Raw genomic sequence first — 23,817 nt, 5'->3', positions numbered from 1 at the left:
CTCCTGGGCACCCGGGTCTGGGGCAGGGGGACACGCTCCAGGGAGGTGAGAGCCCAAAACTGACCCTCACAGAGCCCCATGGACCAAAGCTCCAGCTCAGGGCTGGTGGTGGCCTCTTCCCCCCTCCTCAGGGACTCCTTGGCCACCCCCAGAGCCCAGGAGCCTTTGGGGGTCACCTCCACATCCCAGCAGCATCTCCCTGAGGTGATTCCTTCATGGGCCAGGACACGGGGGTCGACCCCAAACCACTCAGGTGGGTCCTGCTCAGCTTCTTCCCACCTCACGCTGCTCCCATCTGCTGACACCACGAGCTGAGGGTGGGACGTGGTGGGATCCAACGTCACCCTCACTGCAAAAGGGGGAGGAGAAGAGTGAAAGAGGGAAAGCAACCCCCTTCCCCAGGGCTCTGCCTGCTGCAGCATCCTCAGCCCCATCTCCAGGCTGAGGGGGAGGGACTGGCCAGGTCCTGGGGGGGGTCATTCGGGGCTCCCCAGCTCCAGAGAGACAGGGGAGATGTGGAGGCTCCTCTGGAGGTTCCCAAACCCTCCTGGACACGTTCCTGTGCCCCCCCCAGATCAAGAGGAACCTGCTTTGGCATCTTCCCCAGGTGACCCTCCAACCCATGGCCCATCACCAGGGTGGGCTGAGCCTTCCCTCAGCCCTTCCCATGCCCCCAGCCCTGGGGAGGTGAGGATTTACTCACCCTTCTCAGGCAGCTGGAACATCAGGGTGTCTGAAATGGGGGGAGGAGAGGAGACACAGACTCACATCAGCACGGGCAGGTGGGTTCTGCCCCACTGAAACCACACCTATAACCCCCAAACACCCAGCAATTTACTCTCCAAGTGACTCAAAACCAGCCCCTTCCCCCCCCCGGTACCTCGGAAGCTCCTCAGGGTTCCCTCCAGAGCATCGTTTTTCCCACTCAAGTGACTGATTTTCTCCTCCAGCTCTGGAAGAGGCGACTGAGGCTGCTGGAAATGTTCCTCCTCCAGCCTGGAGAAGGACAGAAGGAGGCAAAGATTCATCTTGGTGGAGAGAAACACACCAGGAGACCTTCTGTGCCCACCCTGCCCCGAGGAAGCCCAAATGTTTGGCTTCTGGGTGAGGTTCTGTGAAGGTTCTGTTGAGGAACACGAGGGTCCAACCTCCCTCCCCCCAGCCTGGAGAAGCTGAGGGAGCCTTGTACCTGCTCAAGGTGCCTCTGATGTCCTGGGAAGGAGAGAGAAAACTCAGTAAATGGGTCTTGGCAGCCATAAAAAAGCCTCAGGAGTGTGAGGAGAGGAGCCCAAGGGTGGGTTTGGTTGTGGCAAGGGACAACACCCAGGGCCAGGAGATGCTTTGGCCCCAGGAAGGGATGTCCTGGGCCATCAGGAGATGCTCTGGCCCCAGGAGGGGATGTCCTGGGCCATCAGGAGATGCTCTGGCCCCAGGAGGGGATGTCCTGGGCAATCAGGAGATGCTCTGGCCCCAGGAGGAGATGCTCTGGCCCCAGGAGGGGATGTCCTGGGCCATCAGGAAATGCTCTGGCCCCAGGAGGAGATGCTCTGGCCCCAGGAGGGGATGTCCTGGGCCATCAGGAGATGCTCTGGCCCCAGGAGGAGATGCTCTGGCCCAAGGAGGAGATGTCCTGGGCCATCAGGAAATGCTCTGGCCCCAGGAGGAGATGCTCTGGCCCCAGGAGGGGATGTCCTGGGCCATCAGGAAATGCTCTGGCCCCAGGAGGAGATGCTCTGGCCCCAGGAGGGGATGTCCTGGGCCATCAGGAGATGCTCTGGCCCCAGGAGGGGATGCTCTGGCCCAAGGAGGAGATGTCCTGGGCCATCAGGAAATGCTCTGGCCCCAGGAGGGGATGTCCTGGGCCATCAGGAGATGCTCTGGCCCCAGGAGGAGATGCTCTGGCCCCAGGAGGGGATGCTCTGGCCCCAGGAGGGGATGTCCTGGGCCATCAGGAGATGCTGTGACCCCAGGAGGGGATGTCCTGGGCTGTCAGGAGATGCTCTGGGATTTAGACTGAAAATCAGGTGGTATAAACCTCAAAACAAGCATTTAGACTAAAAAATTGGGGGTTTAGACCCTGAAATGAGAATTTAGGTCCTAAAACCAGGGGTTTAATCCTAAAAACAAGGATACAGACCCTAAAACTGGGAGTTTAGACACCAAAAAAGGGGATTAGGCGCTAAAACTGAGGGTTTAGACCCCAAAATCGAGGATTTAGACCCAAACCCAGGTGGTATGGACCTAAAATGAGGATTTAGACCCTAAAAGCTAGACTATAGGACCAAAAAATGAGGATTTATACCCGTAAACCGGGAGCTTAGACACAAAAAAGTTGATTTAGACCCTAAATGTTTGGGGTTAGACCCAAAAATTAGCTTTTAGACCCTAAAACTGGAGGTTTAGATCCCAAAAATGAGTATTTAGACCCTAATATCTAGACTTAAGACCCCAAAAATGAAGATTTAGACCCTAAAACAGGGGGTTTAGACCCTAAAAACAAGGATTTAGATGCTAAAACTCTGGGTTTAGACAAAAAATGAGACCAAAACAGAGAATTTAGATCCTAAAAGTATGGGTTTTGCCATTAAAATTAGGATCTAGACCCTAAAACAGGAGGTTTATACTGAAAACAAGGATTTCGATCCTAAAACTGCTTGTTTAGACCCCCAAAACAAGGATTTAGACCCTAAATCGAGGGGTTTAGTCATAAAAATGAGGATCTAGACCCTTAAACTGTGAGTTTAGACACCAGAAACGAGGATTTAGACCTAAAACCAGGTCGTATAGACCTCAAAACAAGGATTTAGACCCTAAAAACTAGACATTAGGCCCCAAAAATGAGGAGTTAGACCCTAAAACCAGGGGTTTAAGCCTAAAAACTGGGATCCAGACCCTAAAACTGCCTCAAGGAGACTGAACCTTGCGGGAAAGTAACGTGTGATGCGAGTCGTGTGTCGTAGGAAGGAACGCGGCAGGAACGGGCTGAGCCGATGAAGAACGAGGTGCGGAGGCTCGTTCTGGCCCCGCAGCCTCCATTTCCCATCACCCCCAGCGCCTCGCTGCCGCCCAAAGCCGCGGGCGGGAGCCGCGGTGCCTGACGGGAGTTGTAGTTGTGCGGCGGCGCCCGGCGGGAGGCGTCGTGCGGCGGAGTGGGGGGGCCTCGGCTTCCCAGCGTGCCCCGCGCGGAGCCCACGCTCGTACCCTGCTCGCGCTGCCGCTCGCGCTCCTGGGGGCCGTTCGGTCACCCCAAAACTTCGTGTCCTGCTCCAATCCCCCCCCCGGCGCTTCCTTCGTGCTATTCGTGTGTAAACGCCGCTCGATGCGGTGCCGCGGGAAGGGGGGAGCGAGTCCAGCCCCAGAGAGGGGTGGCAGCAGCTCGAAGGGCTCCCGGAGCCCTCCCGGGTCAGGAATCGCTGCGGCAGTTGCTCCATTTTTACCCCACTGCTCCCAGGCCCCATCGCCCAGTGCTCTGCACATAGAATCACAGAACGGTGGGGTTGGAAGGGACCTGTAGAGATCATCCAGCCCAACCCCCCTGCAGCAGCAGCTCCCACCTAGATCAGGTCACACAGGAACATTTCCAGGGCGGGCCTTGAAGCCCTCCAAGGAAGGAGCCTCCACACCCTCCCTGGGCAGCCTGGGCCAGGGCTCCCTCACCTCACAGGGAAAGACATTGTTCTTATATTGAAGTGGGCTGTGTGCACTGCTCCCGGGCTGTCAGCTTGCTCACAGGCTTCCAGGCCTTTGGCATTAGTTGCTGCTTTTGAATATTTGTTAGGGATGGGGTTCAAATCCCCATTTGGTCACCTGGTTAAGGTCTTGTCCCAGATTTGGTTCATAGGGGTCTGTGTCCCTGTCTGGTTATTCAGGTAAGAGACAGAATCTCATTTCAATGTGGGGGTTCAGTCCCTGCTGGGTTGTGGTCACCTGGCTCTGACAGTTCATTTTCTCTTCACTGGATGATGGTCATTGTCTCAGCATCTTGCTGATTGTCTCAGTTGTAGGGGTTGGTTTTTGGTGGATATTGTAAAAACAACCCAAGTGAAACACTGAATGGGACATCCCTGAGAATCTCAGCCCAGCCACCCCCAGCCCCTCTGACACCCGAGGAGAAGCTGCAACACAGCGGGGTTTGACTGCTGCCACATTGCCTTTTGCCTGTTTAACGGCTGGCATTTGGCTGCAATAGGAGTGCAGCAGTCCCAAGGGGAAGCTTAAAGAAATCTCTCCTGCCAGCAATTTTAAACCACTGAAAGCAAATCAGTTGCCCCCAGGTGGAACAGCCAGCCAGGAGAAGCTGATTAGCTGTGACCATCAGTGCTAGTTTGATGTGTCAGAAGGCTGTCCAGCACTCAAAGGAGGGATGAAACCTCACAGGAAACCCTCAAGAAATGTAATGGAATAATTGATCCTGTAACCACCATAAAGAGATGGTCAAGAATGAACACAGAGTCCTCAAGAGAGAATTGGAGCTGCAGCAACTGTGAGAGATGTGACTGAAGGCGCCTGCAGAGCCGCTCTCTGCAGCACCCTCCCCTCTGCTCTCTGCACTGTTTGACAGCCAGTGTGTGTCTGTGGGAAATGTTCCACAATCAGTGTGTGAGTGTGTGTGCCAAGGTTTTATCCCCTTCTAGAGCCATTGCCAGATGGTGCTGAACAACGTGGTGTTCCATCCTGCTCCAGCCAGGTGGAAGGAACACACGCTGATGGGGACCGGCAGGAATCCATCCATCAAAATGTTCCTGCTGCAAAGCCAGGGTGGGATCCCAACCAGCCAGGACCCCAAAGGCTTTCAAGAAGATATCAGAGATGGGCACTAGTTGGCAGAAAACACACTGTGCCAAAAGCAAACGTTTGATTCCAAGTCTATGAAGTGAAAGAAGCAGCAAATGGATTCCTGTCTGCCTTCATGGAGCGGCTCAAAGCCACTGCCAGCAAACACACTCACCTGGACCCTGAAAAACCAGAAGCAGCTGCTCAGCTGGCTTCTGTCTTTGTGACACAGCCCCAGATATGAGAGAGAGACTTCCAAAATGAGGAGGAGCACACTCAATTGGAGACGTCAGAAGTAGCATAAAAGGTTTAAATAAGATAACATTTACCCCAGTGTCTCACCTGTGCAGAATGGGTCCCTGATGCTGGGGCTGCTCCAGAGGATCAAGCTGCCAAAACAAGTGGCAATAATGCACTGCAAGGGCCACTGACTCTGAAACACTCCAGTACACTGGAAAGATCCCAGGAGACAGGGCTGTCAGCAGCAGAGCACGATCTGATAGGTGATCATTTCGCTGAGCTGCTGAAAGCTCCCGAGAGTAACTTGACTCTTGGCAGTTGATCCGTGGCTCTGTGGCTGTTGCTGCGTGCTGCCCGTGTCAGCTCACACAAGGACAGAACTCAACGTGCCCCTCCGGCAGCTCCTCACCTCTCTCCTGGGCATGACGTCAGGATGGGCTGGAAAAGCCGTTGGCTGGCCTGGGTCAGCTGCACAGGCTGTTCCCCTTCCAAGTGTCTTATGCAAGTTAACTCTAGCCCAGCCCCAACCAGGACAGCCCCAAACCAGGGCTCCCTACACAGGGCAGTTGGGAGCCAAAAGCTTCTGTCAAGTTTCCCTTGTTTCCAGTGTTTGACTTGTCCAGTGTTGGGCTTTATTTTGTAGCACATGGACAGAGTTGTAGGATACAGCCAAGAGAAACTACAGTTGGGCTTGGCAAGACTTTCTGCTCTTGCTTTTCTCTGCAGAGGGATCGAGGCAGCTGGGACTTTGCAGCCCTAAGGACAGAAGGACATGTCACTGGAGCAGGGGGAGGGACAGGGTAGATGTCCTGGTTTTGCTCAGCCAGGGACAAAGAGCCAGGAGGCTGCTGGCTCACTGCTGGAACCAGACACAAGGGAAACATCAAAAGCTCCCAGAGGTTGCAATCAGAACAGTTTAATAGAACAACAACAAAGAACAAGGGAAGGAGAAACAGTTCTAACAATGCACGAGGGGATGTAAACAGGGGATGGTGAGTGACGCCGTTGCTCATCAGCCGGGACCCGACACAACTGCACACATGTGCTGGGCACCATGTCAGGATGGGATCCAACACCTGCTGGCCAGCCTGGGGCAGCTGCCCACGCTGTACCCCTTCCCACATCCTTCTAGAACATAACCTTTTGCCAGCAGAAACGAGCACAGTGTTTGTTGTCCAGACACAGGTGCTGGAACCTCCCGCCAATCAGGCTCAGCGCTCTGTCCACTTGATGGGAGAGGCCTGGAAGACAAGAATCCCACAGATTGGCCACAGACACTGATATCCAACCACCGTGAGCAGCTCAGAGCCCCAGGCCCCACTTGGAATGGCTTTGGCCTGCAGCAGGGACCCAATTGGCTGGCAGATACTTCTCAGCCCCAATTGCTCCAACATCCTTCCCAGTCAAGATGCTGACAAGCATCCCCTATCTGCTGCTTCAAGCCAAAAGGGATCTTGCAAAAGGGGCTGGTTCAGCTGCAGCAGCCAAAGCTGCTCAAATGCATTCCCAGCCCTACAAGAGAGGCTGCACGTGCCCAGGTCCAGGCCACTTGCCACATCCCTCTGCTGGAACAGCCCTGAGCAGAACACTTGGGTAAAAGCTGTGGCCTTGCCAAGCCACTGAATCCATTTCTAATTCAAGGCCCCCAAGCTACATCTTGGACTCTGAACACAGAGGTATTCCTCTTACCTTTGATTTGACAGACTTCATAGTCATCAACGTCAGGGAGCGCTGAGAGAGAAATTGTGGCCCCAGACTCTCTCCTCAAGCTGTTAATAAACTGTCCCTGTTTGCCAATCATGTGTCTGACTGTATCCTTGATAGCAAAGAGAAAGCAAGAGTCAAGGAGAGAAATGTAGATCAAACACCACTGTGCCCTGGGGCTTCTTTTGCCCATCTTCCTGGTTCCTGCAGCTCATTTGCAGGGTGGGTTTGGACAGGCAGCTGGAACATGACCCTCCTGCACAGGGGAAAGCACCACAATTTATCCCCTGCTCTCAGGGACTGTGAACTCAAAGCCTGCTGAAGGCTTTCAGAGCATCACCCTGACAGATCAGGGTGGAAAGTGATGGAGAAAAAGGACTCCAGCAACCATCCCAGGGTGTAGCCCTGACAACTAAACGCTGAAACCCTCGTTGGCTGGTTCTGAATCTCCCTGGGTTGGCCTGAGATGGAAGAAGCAGGAGATGGCTGTGTAGGGCAGGGCAGGAGGCACGAGCAGGACAGTGGCTGCTTACCTTGGGCACCTCTATTTCCCACACAAGGACATTGGACTTTTTCTTTCGGCGCCGGTTCTGGCGACTCACTGTCTGCCCCTGGAGACTGTCTGTGTCCTCCAAGTCCATGTGAGTCGCACTGAAACCTGCCAGAAAGGCACCATGTCAGCATTCAGACAGCCCACACAACGCAGCTCCCACACACCAGCCCAGGAGAAGAGATCCTTTGGCAGAGAGATGCCACTGAGCACTTGCTCCGCATTCTGTTGGGATGCTCCTGCCTCAGGTTCCCCAGCATGTCAGAAAGGGTCAAGTCCCATCACACAGAGCCCACTGAAAGCTTCCCTTGATGCCTGGGGACCACCCAGCCCAGCTCTGGGAATGCCACCACAGGAGGCCCGAGTCGAGCAGCAACCCTTCACACCCAGTGAGCCCTTCCCCAGCACACACCATCTAGGATCTGGAAGCCAAGAGCCAAAGAGCCCAACGGGGCCGAGCAGCCCTTACCTGGCGCGTGCTCCACTTCGCTGCCCGCCGGCATCCAGCCGCCAGCAAACCTCCTGGCAGCCGTGTGCTGAGCGGCGGGGAAGGGGCTGCGTGTGCCACAGCCGGCAACGGCCCCGCTCGCAGGCCGGGGCTCTGCCTGCGGGGATGGCGGCAGCGCAGCGGCGCTCTGGGCACGGCTCGGCTCCGGCGGGGTCCCGCACACGCTGCTGGCGCTGCCGGCGCTGCTGCCGGCCGCGGGGCTGGGTTGGCAGCTCAGCCTCAGCCCTGCCTGGGACACTGCGCTCTCAGGAAGCGGGAGGGCACAACAGCCAGCAGGGACGGCGGCTGCTGCTTCGGGCCGGGATTCCTCCTCTAGCCCTCGTTCCTCCTGCGCTTCCTCAGCGCCTGTGGCCGCTTCCCCGGGAGCGCTCTGGGCACTGCTCAGCTCCTGCCCGGCTCCCACACGCGCTGCTGGCGCTGCCGGCGCTGCTGGCGCTGCTCTGCGTCGGCGCCTGAGCCTGAGCCCTGTGCGGGGCTGGCTGCAGCGCTGCCGGGACACTGTGCTCTGCACGGGGACAGAAACAGCAGCAGGGACGCCGCTCTCCTCTGCACAGCCTCCTGTCTCTGCTCCTGCCGTGTCACCCTCAGCAGTGCTGGGCTCAGCTGTTGCTGCTGACACATCCCGAAGGTCGGTCCCTGGGCATTCCTCTGCTGCTGACAAAGGCAGCTCCTGAGGGACACAGGCTTCCCCTTGGGGCGATGATTCCTCCTCTGTCCCTCCTCTCTGCTGCGCTTCCTCAGCAGCTGCTGCCGCTTCAGCACCAGCTCTGGCCTGCTCTTTGCTGTGGGAGTAGAGCCACCAGCAGCCCAGCAGTGCCAGCGCTCCAGGCACGGCGTAGGGGATCACACTGGCCAAGCAAAGAGCCATTGCACAGAGCCACAGCAGCATCTAGCAGGAGAAACACACAGCATGGTCAAGTACTCCCAGGGAAGGGAACAGGAATAGCTTGAGCTATTGCTCTGTGCTCTACACCCTCATGTTTTGGCCCAAAGCATTGCTTTTAGCTTCCAAAGCCTCATCTTGAGGTCAACCGAAGAATCACCAGACAGCAACACTACCCATAGCCTTGGCCAGGCTCTGGAGGTGGAAGAGCCCAGCATCGAAATGGACTGGGAGGTGCAGAGCAGCCTCTCCTGTCATCCCTGTCTACATCCTCTTCCCTGTCCTGAGAGTTTGGGTCATCCTTACCTTTGGAAGAGATGGAAGTTGAGGAGAAGTGGTCAGCAAACGAGAAATGTCTGGAAGCAAGCAGGAAGGCAAGTAGCCAAAGAAGGAGCTGAGTCCTCTCGAGGGCAGCTCAGCCCAACTGGCTCTGGCTGTCCTGCTGGGAGGCTTTATAGACTCTGTCAGGTGAGGTCACAAACGCCGGGTGGGGTCTGGAACAGCCCCTGTGTGACATCAGCAGCGCACAACGTTCTCTGTCTCCCTTGGTGACGGCCCCAGCGCTGTCCCCGAGCAGCAGGTAGCCTGCGGGAGAGCAGAAGCATGGGGCAGGCAGCACCCGGCGGGCTCAGCCGGGCTGACAGGAGCTGCTGAGCTGCACCCGCAGCGCTGCAGGGAAACCTGACGCCGGAGCCCACGTCTCTCAGAGCACCAGGGCAGCAGCTGCAGCAGCCACGGGGGCAGCAAGCCCCGGCTGTTCCGGCAGCACCTTGCAGCTCCAGGAGGAGACACATGCAGTGCAGAAACAGCCAGTCCAAAGGGCTCGGTGCCTACCTAGGAGGTACTGCCGGTAGGCTGCACATCTCCTGCAGCATCTTGAAGAGCAGCTGCCGCAGGCTCTGTGAGAAACACCACCCTCGGAATAGCAACAAGGACCCGGCACTTTCCTAGCAGAGGAGATGGCAAGTTGAGGACAGGCAGTGGGCAGCCCTGGCTACCTGCCTCCAGCTGCTGAGCCCTTGCCCTGCAGAGCTAATCGGCACTGCCCACACAGCCCTCCTTGTCCCCAGCTCACGGGGTGAAGGAGGTGACTCACCTGCTCAGCCTGTCCCCACAGAACAACAACCACAGGCCAAGGAAGTAAAGCAGGAACAGCTCAGGGTCAAAGCCTGGACACAGACAAACCCTGGCATGGTGCCGTCTGGACTGAGCTCCATCCTGCCACGTGGCCAGAGGGACAGGGAAGGGACAGAACCTGCCACAAGTGCCCCAGATTCCCCTGCTTTCTATCCCATGGGCAAACACAGGCTTCTGTGAAAAGCTGCTGCAAGTATCCCCTGTGGGCTTTAGGAGGAGCTTCCATTTAAACATAAGGAACATATTTCCCTGTTAATGTGAGGGAGCCCTGGCCCAGGCTGCCCAGGGAGGGTGTGGAGGCTCCTTCTCAGCAGGTTTCCAAACCCACCTGCACACGTTCCTGTGCCCCTGACCAAGCAGAACCTGCTTTAGCAGGGTGTTGGGCTGAAAAATCTCTAAACGTTCCTGACAAGCCCCATCATTCTGTGACTCTGTGGGGGGCAGCCAGGCCCTGCCTCCAGTTGTCACAGTCACGGCCGGACGCGGCCTTCCCTGCAGAGCCCCACACAGCCACATCACTTCACAGGCATCACACAGTCACAGGATCATTTCAGCTGGGAGAGACCTTTCAGCTCTTGGGGTGCAGCCTCTGTCCCAGCCCCATCACCCATCAGCCCATTTCCCTCAGTGCAACACCCACCCGGCTTTGAAACCCCTCCAGGGACGGTGACTCCAGCAGCTCCCTGGGCAGCTGTTCCAAGGCCTGACAACCCTGTCAGTAAAGAAATTCCTCCTCACATCCAGCCTGAACCTCCCTTGGCACAACTTGAGGCTGTTTCCTCTTCTTCTATTGCTTGTTATCAGGGAGAACAGACTGACTCCCACCTCGCTGCAGCTTCCTTTCAGGTAGATGTAGAGAGTGAGAAGGTCTCCCCTGAGCCTTCTTTTCTCCAGGCTAAACAGCCCCAGACCCCTCAGCCCTTCCTCATCTGAGACGTGCTCCAATTCCTTTCCTGGCTTGGTAGCTGCTTCTGGATCCTCTCCAGCACCTCCATGTCCTTCTTGTAGAGAGGGGCCCTGAACTGAGCACAGTATTGGAGGTGCAGCCTCACCAAAGCCGAGACCAGGGCAATGATCAGCTCCCTGCTCCTGCTGACAACACTGTTCCTGATCCAGGCCAGGATGCCCTTGGCCTTCTTGCCCATCCTGGATGACTGAATGCATCCAGCTGGGAAGCTGAAGCTCATTAGTGACGCTTCAGCAGCAGGATTTGGGTTAAAACTGGGCTTTCTGGGAAGAATGAAGCATTTCTTACACCAGCCACAGCCCTGCTCTCTGTGCCCTTGCCCATTCACACCAGCTGCCCAACAGGAGCCTGAAGCACAACAAAGGATGAAAAGGAAACAATCTCTTTGAGGATGGGTCTCACCTGTTTTCATTTCTTTTTCCTTCTTCGACATCTTGCCTGTCTCTTCCGTGACCTTGGCATCTCCCTTCTCACACAGGCAGAGAACCGAGGCGCCGGCGCTGGCCGCTTCCACCACCGCCCACAGGGCCCCTGAAACACAAACACAGAGCACGTCAACAACCAGCAACCTGCAGGATCTCGCTGTCTCCTAAAAGAGGACACGGCTCTCAACTCAGCTCATCAAGAGAAATGGGCTGGGGACAGTCAGACACCACAGTGAAATGAGGCTTGGAGAAGGTTTTCACAGCTCCAGCTGGAACACTGCACAGGGACTCACAAAGTTTACCCCCAGATGTTTCCAAACTCTCCCAGCTTCTCTTTCTGTGAGCGCCTTGGTTTTTGCAAGAGGCTGGTTTGGGAAGTGCCTCTGCTGGGAGCTGTTTCTGTGACTGATGGTGTGTGGTTTAGGGGAAGGGGATGGCTCTGAGCAGGAGGGTGTTGACAACACCCAGTGAGAGCCCAAAGCCTTGCACCTACCCGACAAATCACCACCACAACTCCTTTTGTCACCTTCCTGCCTGCCACAAGCATTCACAAGGGAGGATTAGACTTGGAAGTACAGATAAAACCCCAATGGAGGGAGTTCAGAGGGTAGCAGCACACACAGAAGTGAGGGCAGGACACGTTCAACCACACCCAGTGGGAAGAGGAGCAAAGAGCTGTGCCCACCACATGAACCCAAGGAGCAGACAGCACTGACCACGAGCCCCCTCCCACTGATGGCCCTCACTGGCCTTCCTGCAGGGAATCCAAAGCCCTTTATACCACTTTAAAACACCTGACTCAGATGACAACCCGTGGGGCTCCCAACTGTTCCCCACAGCTCTGCATTTGCTCCTCCCAGACGTGCTCACACCACCCGTGAGGGAGAAGCAGCAGCAGCAGAGGATGAGCCAAAGTGGCAACCTCCTGCCCCAAAAGGAACCCAGGCCAGAGGCAGCCGCCCCACAGCCCCGCGGCTCCCTCCTGAGCTGCAGCCACCGTCCCCTCCAGAGAGGGGGCTTCAGCAGCAAGGCCCAAGTCAGCAGCAGGAGAGAGGGACCCGGCACTGCCGCAGCAATTCCTGACCCGGGAGGGCTCCGGGAGCCCTTTCAGCTGCTGTCACCCCTCTCTGGGGCTGGACTTCCCTCCCCCTCCCCCGCCATGGGACCGCATCAAGCAGCGTTTAAACACAACAGCGCGAAGGAAATAACGCGGGGCGGGGTGGGGGAAGAGCGGGACACAAAGTGTTTGCGGTGAGCGAAGCGTGTCCCAGGCCGCTGCCAGCGCCGGGGCCGCCTCCCCCGGGACTCCCCGCCGCAGAACGGGGCCCAGCCCGGTCGTTCCCGGCTGCCCGGGGCTCGTCCCGCTCCGCCGCGGATGCCCGGCTGCAGCGGGGAAGCGGGAGCGGGTCAAACCCCGAACAGAAGAGCGGAGCGGGGCAGCGCCGGGGCGGGCCGCGGGCGGCAGCCCCCGCGGGGCCCGGGCCCCGCTCCCGCTTTCCCCCGCGGCACGGAGGGACGGCGCGGCCCCGCCTCCCCCCGCCCCGCTCCGCGCCGCCGCCGGGGCCCGAGGAGCCGCCGCGGAGCCGCGTTCGGCCGCCTCCCCCCCACCGGCGCCCGCGGGCGGCTCTCGGGCTCCCGGGGCCTCGCCGCCGCCCCGGGCCCGCCTCCGCCCGGCCCCGCCTCACCGGACACCCCCGGCCCGCCGCGGAGCCCCCTCCCCGCCGCCCTCCCGCCGCCCCCCGGCCCGCCCGCGGCCCGCGCTCACCGCCGGCCACGCGCCCCCCATCCTGCACTCGCTCGCCGCCCGGCGCTCAGCCGTGGGGAGCTCGGCCGCCTCCTCCTCGCCCGACACGGCCGGAGCCGCCTCCGCCGGGACCCCCGGGAGCAGCCGCCGGCGCCGCCCCCGCGCTGAGAGACCCCCGGCAGCGCGGGCGGCGGCGCGGGCTCCGCGCGGGGCACGCTGGGACTACGACTCCCGGCAGGCACCGCGGCTGCCGCCGGCGGCTTTGCGCGACAGCGAGGCGCGGGCGCTGACGGGAAATGGAGTCCGCGGGGAAGCGGCGCCTGTCCCGCGGCTGCCGCTGCTCCCGGTCCCGCTCCCGCCCCGCAGCATCATCACCTCTGGGCACAGGCGTAAGAATCGCCCGAGGGTGGCAGCTGGAAGGGCCGTCACTAAAAAGAGTCACGGAACGGTGGCAGTTGGAAGCGACCCCTAAAGCTCATCCAGCCCAACCCCCATCTCAGGCGGGTCCCACCTAGATCAGGTCACACAGGAGCGTGTCCAGCTGGGCTTGGAAACCTGCCGAGAAGGAGCCTCCGCAGCCTCCCTGGGCAGCCTGGGCCAGGGCTCCCTCACCTCAGCAGGGAAACAGCTTTTGCTCCCGTTTCAATGGGACATTTTGTGTTGCAGCTTCTTTCCATCAGCCCTTGTCCTGTCACTGGATACAACAGAACAAAAGTGCTGCCCCAGCCCCCTGACACCCACCAGTGACATATCTGTCAGTATTAATGGGAACCCCCTGCAGTCTCCTCTTACCTAAAGAGCCCCAGGGCCTGCAGCTTTTCCTCCTCACACACATGTTCCATCCCCTCAGCATCTCAGTAGCCCTGTGTTGCCTCTCTGCAGCCGTTCCCTGTCTCTCTGGAGCTGGGGACTCTGCCCTTACTGCTGGTGACCCTCAGCAGGTTCCTCTGTGCCCAACTCTCAGCCTGTCCAGCTCTCACAGCCTCTGGTGAATCAGCCAGTGCTCCCGGTTTGGTGCCATCAGGGAGCTCACTGAGGGTCCCTCTGTCCCCGCATGGGGTGCCTGTATGTGGGTGTGAGGTGACATCCCTGCAGTGCCCCCCATGGCCGTGGGGCTGAGTGTGGAGCATCCATGTGCAGCGAGGCCGTCCCAGGGGCCAGGAGCTGCGATTGGCGTCTCTGCGAGGCCGAAGGAGCAGCCCCGGCAGGAGCAGTGGGGCTGGGGGTGTGTCGGGGCCCCGCGGGGCTGTGCCTGGGCTGGGTGCCAGGAGGAAACCTCAGGCTTCCTGGCCGGGCGCTGTGGGGGAAGCGCAGCGAGTGCTGCGAGGCCGCGGGGGCTGCGGTTTGTGCAGCTGCAGCTGCAGCTCCCGATGCATCTGCCTGCAGGGAACAACGGCCCCTGGGGTACACAGGGACGGTTGGGGACAGGCTGGGGCCTCTCCTACTGCCGGGCTGGGGACGTGTCCCAGCGCGGCTCCTGCCGGGGCCCTGTCCTGAGGCTCTCCAGGAGGGATGTTCCTGCAGGCCGGGGCTGCAGCTCTGCCCCCAGCCCAGGGCTGTCCCACAGGGGCTGCAGCAGGGCAGGGGCTGTTCCCTTTCCACCCCGACACAGAGCCAGAGCAGCCCCACAGCTCGGGGCTGCTGGACACTGCCCTCGTGGGTTCTCTGATGAGTGTAGCTGATGCTCAGCACTCCCAGTGCTCCCAGTGCTCCCAGTTGAGGGCCTGGAGACCCATTTCCCCTCTGCGCCTGCCTCGGCCCATAACTCTGCCCCATGGCAGCAGCCGTGGCACCCGCTTTGGGACCGTGGTGTCCCTCATATATGGGCATGAAGGGCACTGGAGAAGCTCATTGGCGGGCTGAGCTGTGTCAGAGTGGAGAGAGCTCCTGATCACATCTCAAAAGGTGCTGCTGCTTGGATTGGCTCCTGCAGCTGCGTTGGCATCTCTCAGAGATCTCACCCTCCCATCAGCAGCAGCCCCACGAGGGTGCGGGAGCCGTGCCGGGGAGTGGGGAGCAGCAGGGCTGTGCCCGCGGGGCAGGAGGCTCAGGATGGGCACCCAGGGACTCCTGTGGCCTCGGGTGCTGTGGCTGCTCCTCGGGCTGCAGCTGTGCAGGGGTAAGTGCTGGCTCCCTTGTCCCACAGCCCAGGGCCAGTGGGCACCAGCGTGCTCATCGGGATACCTCTGGCAATTCGGTTTCTTCACGGGTGCCGCTGGGACGAGGGGCAGAAGGTGCTCAAGGGAGTGGATGCTGTGCCTGTGTGGGTGGGAGAGGGAGGTGTGGGGCTGGGGCACGGGGCCATACAGGGGTTTCTGTTCTGGGGAGGAGAGAGGGGACATGGGAAAGGGGGGTTTGAATAAGTGGGGATGTGCTGCAGGCTGTGGGGCTGTGAATGGTACAGCAGGTCTGCTGCTGGGCAGCCTCAGCCCTTTGCAGAGCTGGGGAAAAAGGGACCCCCAGACTGCCCCAGGGACAGCCCAGGATGGGGAGGGCTGTCCCTCAGGTGCCTTTACCTCTGCCTGGGCAGGGGGGACCCCAGAGCTGTCGTCTGGAGCTCGGTGCTCTCCTGACCAGCCCCGTTTTGGCGTTTCAGGGGCTGCAGAGTTGAGGCTGGTGGATGGCGGCAGCCGCTGCGCTGGAAGAGTGGAGGTGGAACACGAGGGACAGTGGGGCACTGTGTGTGATGATGAATGGGACTTGAAAGATGCTGCAGTGGTTTGCAAGCAGCTGGGATGTGGGTCTGCTGTTGAAGAGGATGAAGATTATGAGGATAAAGATTTTGGGCCAGGATCTGGCCCTATTTGGTTGGATGATGTTCAGTGTAATGGCTCCGAGCCTGCCCTGTCCAACTGTACACACAGAGGATGGGGTGAGCACAACTGTGTACACAACTGGGATGCTGGGGTGAGCTGTTCAGGTAAGAGGCCAGAAAGGGACCTGGCTGTGCCCTTCAGGAGCAATGAGTGTGTGTGAGAGCAGGGTCCAGGCTGGCTGGTCACATTGCCAAGCTGCAGCTTGTGTTGCTGGTGTCTCCAGTCCTGAGAAAGGACAAAAGGAACCCAGCCTGGGTTCTCACCACAAACCTGGGCCCTGAGGTTGCTCAGCCCACTCTAAGTTGGTGCCTGGCCTGCCTCCTCTCTGCCCCATTGTGTCTCAGTTCCCATCTTCCTCCTCCCACTCAGCCAGGACCGCTCTGGCATGGCCACGGACCAGCTCCCACCATGCCAGAGGCACCCACATCATCTCATGCAGCCACCCACAGCCCTGGGGAATGGCAGGAGATAACAAGGGACTTTATTGGCACCTTATTCCTCTGCCAGGGTGACCCCTGAGCTGCAGCCCACAGAGACACACCCCATGCAGTTGGGGTGACCTGTTGCTGCACCTTTCCTGCCTGTCCCAGCCCCAGCTGCCCTGTGCCACAGGACCTTTGCCAGCACTTGCACTGTCCTCAGTGCCCGTCCTTGCCCTGAGAGCTGCTGCAGCCCAGAGCTGCTCCTGCTGTGTTTGTGCCATCAGCACCCACTGGGAGCTGCTAGGGGGCTTGTGGGACACTGTGGCCTCCTTGGAGATGAGGTGGGATCAGGGTAGATAACTGCCAGCAGGCTCTGGGAACTCACAGGGGGCTTTGTCTGCTCCAGGGTTTGTCCGGCTGGTCGGAGGGGACAACGACTGCTCAGGACACGTGGAGATCCATGATGGGGAGAAGTGGAAAAGTGTCTGTGCCTCAGCCTTTGGTCCCAGAGCTGCTGCTGTGGTCTGCAGGGAGCTGCAGTGTGGGGCAGCCCTGAACATCCAAGGGGTAGCTCATGATGGAGCCAGCGCCGGTGCCATGTGGGACAGAGAGCTGCAGTGTGCAGGGAATGAACCCTTCCTCCAGTTTTGCCCCAGAGGCCCCTCCTGCGACCAGCTCTGCACCCCCAGAGCTGCTACTTGGCTGAGCTGCACACGTAAGGACTCTCACTGGGGTGTAAAACACCAGGGATGTGCTGGGGACAGGGCAGCGGGGCAGGGACCGTGCTGGGCCTGAGGACAGAGGGGCTGATGTGGGGTCTGCAGCCCCACAATGATGCAGGAAGAGGTGGAGGAGGAGGATGGCAGCTCTCCTCCATTAGACCTCTCTCCAGCTCCTGAAGGAGCCAGAGCACAAGTCCAATCCCTTCCATTGTTCTCTGTGCTTGCAGGGTTCAGGCTGGTGAACGGCACCACGGCGTGCGAGGGGAGGGTGGAGCTGCACGTGCAGGGGACCTGGGGCAGCCTCTGTGCCTCCCGCTGGCACCTCTCTGACACCCACGTCCTCTGTGGTCACCTGGGCTGTGGCTTTGCTGTGTCCCTTCCCAGAGGAGGGAGTTTTGGGAGAGGAATGGGCCCCGTCTGGAGAGACTCGTTCCACTGCAGTGGGACTGAAGCCCACCTGGGACAGTGCCCAGTGACCGTGCTGGGGGCCTCCCCGTGCTCCCATGAGGATGCTGCTGCTGTCATCTGCTCAGGTGAGGGCTGGCAAACCCTGGATTCGCTCCTTTGTCTCCTGGCATGACAGCAGCCCAAGGCAGGGGACCTGGGGCAGGCCCAGGCTGCACTTCCCCCTGCAGAAGCCCTGAGGGCTGCAGAGAGACATTGTCCCTGCCCCCCAGGGCAGCCCCAAAGGCCACCTCCAGGCTCAGGCTCTTTTAATGTCCCCCGTGGCGCTGGGTGGCTCATCCCACCCCTCTGGCTACAGACAGCCCTGTCTCAGCAACACAGAAATAGCCCCAGGCATGATCTCAGCCCCACGGGGCTGCCTGGCTGCCCCCAGCAGCAGCAGCAGAGCAGGGGGTGAGGCACAGAGCCAGGCTGGGGCTTCTGGTGAGCACCAGCCCCAAAGCTGTCCTTTCTGCTGGGGCAGACTCCTCAGCTCTGCTCCCTGCCAGGGACACTGGCTTCCAGGGCCCATCTCCAGCAGAGAACCAACGGCTTAGGTTGGAAAAGGCATCTGAAGGTGCTGGAGTCCCAGCCCTGCCCTCACCCTGCCAATCCCAGCACTGACCCAGCACCTCAGCTCCAATCTCAACCTGCTCTAGGGAAACCTGAGCCTGTTTTCTCCTGTCTTGTCATTCATTACTTAGGTTGGAGCTGGGGCAGAACTTTTTCTATGAGAGGGGTGTGAGCCCCTGTGTCAGGCTGCCCAGGGAGTTGGGGCAGTGCCCAGCCCTGAAGGGATCCCAAAGCCGTGGGGCTGAGGTGCTGAGGGCCGTGGGTCAGTGCTGGGCTGGGCAGGGTGAGGGCAGGGCTGGGGCTGCAGCAGCTTCAGGGGCTTTTCCCGTCAGCCCAAAGGGTTGTGTGAGTCCATGATCGGTGATTCCACGACTCCCCAGGCCCCGCTGGCTCCGGGTCCCTGCGGCTGGTGGGGGGAGGGAGCCGGTGCGCCGGGCGAGTGGAGATCTTCCAGCGCGGGACGTGGGGCAGAGTCCTGTCTGAGCAGTGGGACGTGGCGGAGGCCCGTGTGGTGTGTCGACAGCTGCGGTGCGGAGAGGCAGAGACGGCCTACAAGCCGCCCACGGCCGAGCGAGGGCCGGGCCCCGTGGGGCTGCGAGGGGTGCGGTGCCAGGGGCACGAGGCCCAGCTGAGCCTCTGCAACGTCTCCTGGCCGGCAGCGGGGGTCGTGGAGGACGTGGGGGTGGTTTGCGAGGGTGAGTGTCCCCACGGGCTCCCCGGGGCACAGGGTGGGTGGGCAGCCGGCCCCCGCCGCCATCTGGGCTCCGTCCCCGCCGCAGGGAGCCGGCGCGTGCGGCTGGCGAACGGGCCCGGGCGCTGCGCCGGGAGAGTGGAGATCTACTCCCAGGGCAGCTGGGGCAGGGTCTGCGACGACGGCTGGGACCTGCCCGATGCCGCCGTCGTGTGCCGGCAGCTGGGCTGCGGAGGGGCCGTGGGGGCGCCGGGTTCTGCTGCCTTTGGGGAGGGCTCCGGGCACATCTGGCTGGACGGCGTCAACTGCTCCGGGGCCGAAGCCGCTCTCTGGGACTGCCCGGCCGGGCCCTGGGGGCGGCACGACTGCGGGCACAAAGAGGACGCCGGAGCCGTCTGCTCAGGTGTGTGGCGGGAGCCCAGGGCCCGGGGCACAGACTGTTCCTGGCTGCCTCTGAGCTCCCAGCCCAGCCCAGGGACGGCCACACAGGGTCCCCTCCGTGCCCCGGGCTCCCTGTGCTGCTCCGCCGTGGCCCAGGCCCAGCGGGAAGGGCAGGGCCGTGTGTCCATCACAGACGTGCCTGTGCCCGTGGCTGCAAAGGGGCACTTTGCCCGGCTGAGGGGCCGGGGGGAGCGGGGCTGTCCCTGCTCCCAGAGCCCCAGACCAGCCCCTTCCCCTGTGGGGCCTTTCCTCCCAGAGTTCACGGCCCTGAGGCTGGAGAACAGCGACGGCTGCTCCGGGCGCCTGCAGGTTTTCTACAACGGGACGTGGGGCAGCATTTGCTCCAACTCCATGACCCCCAAAACGGTGTCACTGGCATGCGAGGAGCTGGGCTGCGGGAAGGAAGGGACCCTGGAGATACAATGGCCACGGGGCAGAGTGTCTGGCCCCGCCTGGCTGGACCGTGTGGAGTGTGAGGAGAGACACGGCTCCTTCTGGCTGTGTCCCTCCGCTCCCTGGAACCCGCGGTCGTGCGACGAGCTGCGAGATGTGACCCACATCACCTGCCGTGGTAATTCTGAGCTGCACAGGCACCAGTATCCACCCAGCAATTCCTCCCTGCTGGCTGGGATCAGCACTGGGGTGGCAGCAGGAGCAGGGCAGGGATTGTCCCCTGTGCTGGGCTCTGGTGAGGCTGCAGCTCGAGGGCTGTGTTCAGTGCTGGGCCCCTCACTCACTGCCAGAGGGACACTGAGGGGCTGCAGCGTGGCCAGAGCTGGGCAGCGGAGCTGGGGAAGGGGCTGAAGGAATCGGGGAGTTGAACCTGGAGAAGAGGAGGCTGAGGAGAGACAGGAGCAGTCTGTGCAAAACCCTGCCAGGAGACTGGAGTGATGTTAGGGTCGGTCTCTTCTCTCCATTAATGAGTGATAGGACAAGAGGAAAGGGACTCAAGTTGCCCCAGGGGAGGTTGAGATTGGAGCTGAGGCAGAACTTTTTCCCTGAGAGGCTTGTCAGCCCCTGTGCCAGGCTGCCCAGGGAGGTGGGGTGTCCTCATCTCTGGAGAGATCCCAAAGCTGAGATGCTGAGGGCCGTGGGTCAGTGGTGGGATGGGCAGGGTGAGGGGAGGGCTGGGACTCCAGCACCTTCAGGGGCTTTTCCTACCCAAATGATTCCATGACTCCATGATTCTCTGATCTCCTTCTGCAGGGACACGGCCCAAAATGACCCCAACCCCGGGCTCCGCGTGCCCCAACGCCACGAGCTGCACAGGTAGGGAGCTGCTCCTCTGCTGCCCCTCTGTCCTGGCAGGGCTGTGCCCACCGTCCCGCTGCCCCAGCAGCTCTGTGCCTCCTGCAGACAGGGAGAGGATCCGCGCCGTGGGAGGAGAGGACGGCTGCTCGGGCCGGGTGGAGCTGTGGCACCGCGGCTCCTGGGGGACGGTGTGCGACGACGCGTGGGACGTGCGGGATGCCGAGGTGGCCTGCAGGCAGCTGGGCTGTGGACCCGCCGTGGCCGCCCTGCCCGAGGCTGCCTTTGGGGAGGGCACGGGCCCCGTCTGGCTGGAGAAGGTGGAGTGTCGGGGCACAGAGGCGGCTCTGCAGCACTGCTGGGCCTGGCCCGGGGACCGCGGGCTCTGCCGGCACAAGGAGGACGCGGCCGTGCGCTGCGCGGGTGAGTGCAGGGGCTGCAGCTCTGCCCGGGGCACTGCATGGAGCTGGGGCAGGTCCCATCCTGCCCTCAGAGCTCTGGAGAGCGAGGCTGTTCCTGCAGAGCCTGGCAGCCTGGTCCCATGTGGGCAGCAGCTTCTGTGGCGCTGGATGTCCTCCAGCTGCTGCCCGGCCAGGCTCTGCAGCCCCAGGGGCACTTCTGGACCTTGGAGTCCTGGTTGATAAACTGAACATGAGCCAGCAACGTGCCCTCGTGGGCAAGAAGGCCAATGGTATCCTGAGGGCATCAGGAAGAGGATGGGCAGCAGGTCGAGAGAGGTTCTACTCCCCCTCTGCTCTGCCATATCTGGTGGGGCGTCATCTGGAGTCCTGTGTCCAGTTCTGGGCACCCCAGCTGCAGAGGGACAGGGAGCTGCTGGAGAGAGGCCAGTGCAGGGCCAGCAAGATGATCTGGGGACTGGAATATCTTCCTTATGAGAAAAGGCTGTGGGGCCTGGGGCTGTTTAGTCTGCAGGAGGTTTTGGGGGGATCTCATTAACACTGACAAGTACCTAAAGGGTGGGTGTCAGGGGGATGGGGTGACATTTTTTCTGCAATGTCCAGTCACAGGACAAGGGGTAATGGACAAAAGCTGCAAAACAAAAAGCTCCACTAAAACACAAAGAGAAACTCTTACACTATTAATGTGAGGGAACCCTGGCCCAGGCTGCCCAAGGAGGGTGTGGAGGCTCCTTCTCCAAGCCCACCTGGACACGTTCCTCTGCCCCCTGAGTGAGGGGAACCTGCTGTAGCAGGATATGAGCTGGATGAGCTCTGGAAATCTGTTCCAACCCCCACTATCCTAGGAGTCTCTGAACTCCCAGGCTGCTGGTGTTGCCCTGGCCAAGGTCCAGAGTAGGGCCCTGGGCTCTGTCGCAGCCCCCTGAGCAGCCCTGTGGAAGGGGTGGTTCAGGGGGGCTGTGCCAGGGGTGTCTGCACACACAGGCCAGGTAAGGGTGGAGGCTCCTGGTACCCACGTACCCTCCTCTCAGCTCATCTCTCCTTCTCCTCCTCTGCAGCTGCGCCCAGGACAGCAGCACCGACCCCTCGAGCAGGTGACGTGTCCTTCCCATCAGCAACGAGTCTCCTCGAGGCAGGGCTGTGACCCAGCCAGAGGGAAGGGGATCCTCACTGGGAGGGAAGCTCCCAAGAGGAGGCAGCGGGTTATGGGTGCCGGGGGTGGGGAGGGCTGTGAGTTGCCCACGGTATGATGGGGGTCAGGGCTGGGTGCTCCAGCCCCCCACTGCTCCTTGGCCTGGTGCTTCCCTCTGTGTGTCGCTGCCTGTGCAGATCCCACTCGGGGCCGCCCGACCAGCAGCAGAAGCGTCTCGTTGCCCGTCATCATGTGCATGATCCTGGGAGCCCTTGTCTGCCTGCTGCTGGCCCTCCTGGCCTGGAGAGTGCTCAGCGCCAGGGCTGAGCGCAGAGGTGGGTCCTGCCCCACGCTGCCACGGGAAGGTGCCTCTTGGCAGGGCCAGGGCACTGTGGGGCGTGTGTGTCAGCACAGGCAGAGCTGGGGGCACAGGCGTGTGCTGCTGCTGTGCCACTGACTACCTGACGATGGGCCAGCAGCAGCCAGGGGAAGAGAGTCCCGACACGGGGGAGTTGGGGATGGGGCGAGAAGTGGCCAGAGCTGGGCTGGGGCACATGGGCACAGGGGGGAACAAATGAGGAAGGGCCAGTGTCAGAGCTCTGGGCAGCTCTGGAGGGGGCTGTGGGGCAGGGGAGGTGCCAGGAGGAATGCAGGGCAGCAGGGTCCATCCCCGTGGTGTCAGGCCCCAGGCTGCTCTTCTGCCCAGCCCTCAGCTCCCCGTGGCAGTGCAGGGACTGTGCTGTGGATCCGTGGGGCAGTGAGGGGGCAGCTGCGGAGGGGAGGGAAGGTGGGAGCTGCCTGTCCCTGAGCCAGAGCGGCCTCTATCCACAGGCTCCCAGACAGCCCTGGAGCCCTTCCCTGAGGCCGTGTACCAGGAGATCCATTACAGCCCAGTGTGGGAGGAGCAGGCGAGATTCAAGCCATCAGGTGGGTCTGGGTCCATCCCTGGGGGCTCTGTCCCCTGGTCCCCAGCTGCAGCTGACTCCCTGCAGCCCCCAGGCCCAAGGTTGTTGCAGCAATGTGGGGAGAACAGAGAGGTCCTGGCCCAGGACAGAAGCTTCCTCCCCATCATCTCTGCCCACCCCAGCTGGGTTTGTCCCAGGGCAGAGGGTCAGTCCTGGGCCCTCCTCCCCACTCAGCCGTGGCTTTGTGGGTCCCCTGTGCCCATCAGCACAGAGCAGCAGCCTGGTCAGCAGAGCTCACCCCCACAGCACCCACTCACCTCTCTCCAGGCTCCTATTCCGAGGAGTCCCTGACCAAGCTGCAGCCCCACCACAGGGACAGCGAGGAGGAAGATGGTCTGGGGTCAGCACGAGGTAATGGGGGGCAGGAAGGGGTTGATGTCTCATCCCTGCAGACTCGGGATGGACAGTGGTGCACCTGAGTGCCACCATCAGAGTTGGGGAGCAGATGGGGATCTCCTGTTCTGCTGCAGCCACCAGTGTCTGAGCCCCGTGTCCCTGCGCTTCCTCCCGTCCTCTTCTCTGCACGATGCATCTTCTCACCAACCTCAGCTCCTTTCTGCTTGCAGATGTCCCTGTCCTGCCCAGAGGTGGCCCAGCAGATGGCTATGATGATGCCAGGGAGGTTTCTGACCCTGGGGAGGACCTTGTGTCTGGGCACAGAGGCTGGGAAGTGCCCAGGGCAGCGGAGGAGGGAGCAGGGCCCAGGGACGCACCTGGAGGTGAGAGGATGGGGATGAGGATGAGGGACAGGGCGGGTGGAGGGAGGCTCAGCATCTCTGAAGTGGTGAGGAGAAGGAAGGAAGGAGATGTCCAAATGTGCTACAGTCTGCCTTGCTGCTTTGCAGAGACAAAGCTGTGCTCCCAGAGCAGTGCCGGGGCCCTTGGAGCTGAGGGAGATGCCCAGTGCCTGTGCCCAGAGAGCTGGAGCTACGACGATGCCCAAGAGGTGTCCCTGGCACATCCCCCTGAGGACAGCGAGGCCGTGACACCGCAGCTCAGGGCACAAGGGTGGC

General features: G+C 60.9%; 1 protein-coding gene and 1 long non-coding RNA gene across 2 annotated transcripts in view; one reads left to right on the top strand and one right to left on the bottom strand.

Moving 5' to 3' along the window:
* Nucleotides 1–23,288, top strand: part of LOC133628075 (scavenger receptor cysteine-rich type 1 protein M130-like) — a 376,192-nt gene extending 352,904 nt beyond the window's left edge. The window contains exons 4-17 of the mRNA XM_062015975.1: nucleotides 15,528–15,851; nucleotides 16,576–16,884; nucleotides 17,119–17,424; nucleotides 18,289–18,509; nucleotides 18,636–19,002; nucleotides 19,297–19,589; nucleotides 20,052–20,079; nucleotides 20,247–20,309; nucleotides 20,397–20,711; nucleotides 21,766–21,801; nucleotides 22,037–22,174; nucleotides 22,671–22,766; nucleotides 23,072–23,155; nucleotides 23,197–23,288. Coding sequence (XP_061871959.1) covers nucleotides 15,528–15,851; nucleotides 16,576–16,884; nucleotides 17,119–17,424; nucleotides 18,289–18,509; nucleotides 18,636–19,002; nucleotides 19,297–19,589; nucleotides 20,052–20,079; nucleotides 20,247–20,309; nucleotides 20,397–20,711; nucleotides 21,766–21,801; nucleotides 22,037–22,174; nucleotides 22,671–22,766; nucleotides 23,072–23,155; nucleotides 23,197–23,288 — 2,672 coding nt within the window. The remainder of the gene's footprint in view (nucleotides 1–15,527; nucleotides 15,852–16,575; nucleotides 16,885–17,118; nucleotides 17,425–18,288; nucleotides 18,510–18,635; nucleotides 19,003–19,296; nucleotides 19,590–20,051; nucleotides 20,080–20,246; nucleotides 20,310–20,396; nucleotides 20,712–21,765; nucleotides 21,802–22,036; nucleotides 22,175–22,670; nucleotides 22,767–23,071; nucleotides 23,156–23,196) is intronic.
* Nucleotides 8,086–13,106, bottom strand: LOC133628091 (uncharacterized). Its single transcript, XR_009820527.1, has 5 exons — nucleotides 12,953–13,106; nucleotides 11,165–11,293; nucleotides 9,493–9,605; nucleotides 8,965–9,243; nucleotides 8,086–8,664 (listed from the first exon to the last, which is right to left on the bottom strand). It is a non-coding gene; the product is annotated as an uncharacterized LOC133628091 (long non-coding RNA).
* Nucleotides 23,289–23,817: the final 529 nt, after the last annotated feature.

The sequence above is a fragment of the Colius striatus genome, chromosome 28 (assembly GCF_028858725.1).
Source record: "Colius striatus isolate bColStr4 chromosome 28, bColStr4.1.hap1, whole genome shotgun sequence".
In the NCBI taxonomy this organism is placed as follows: Eukaryota; Metazoa; Chordata; class Aves; order Coliiformes; family Coliidae; genus Colius; species Colius striatus.
Note: the sequence above shows the minus strand (reverse complement) of the source record. Positions and strands in the feature narration are given on the sequence as shown.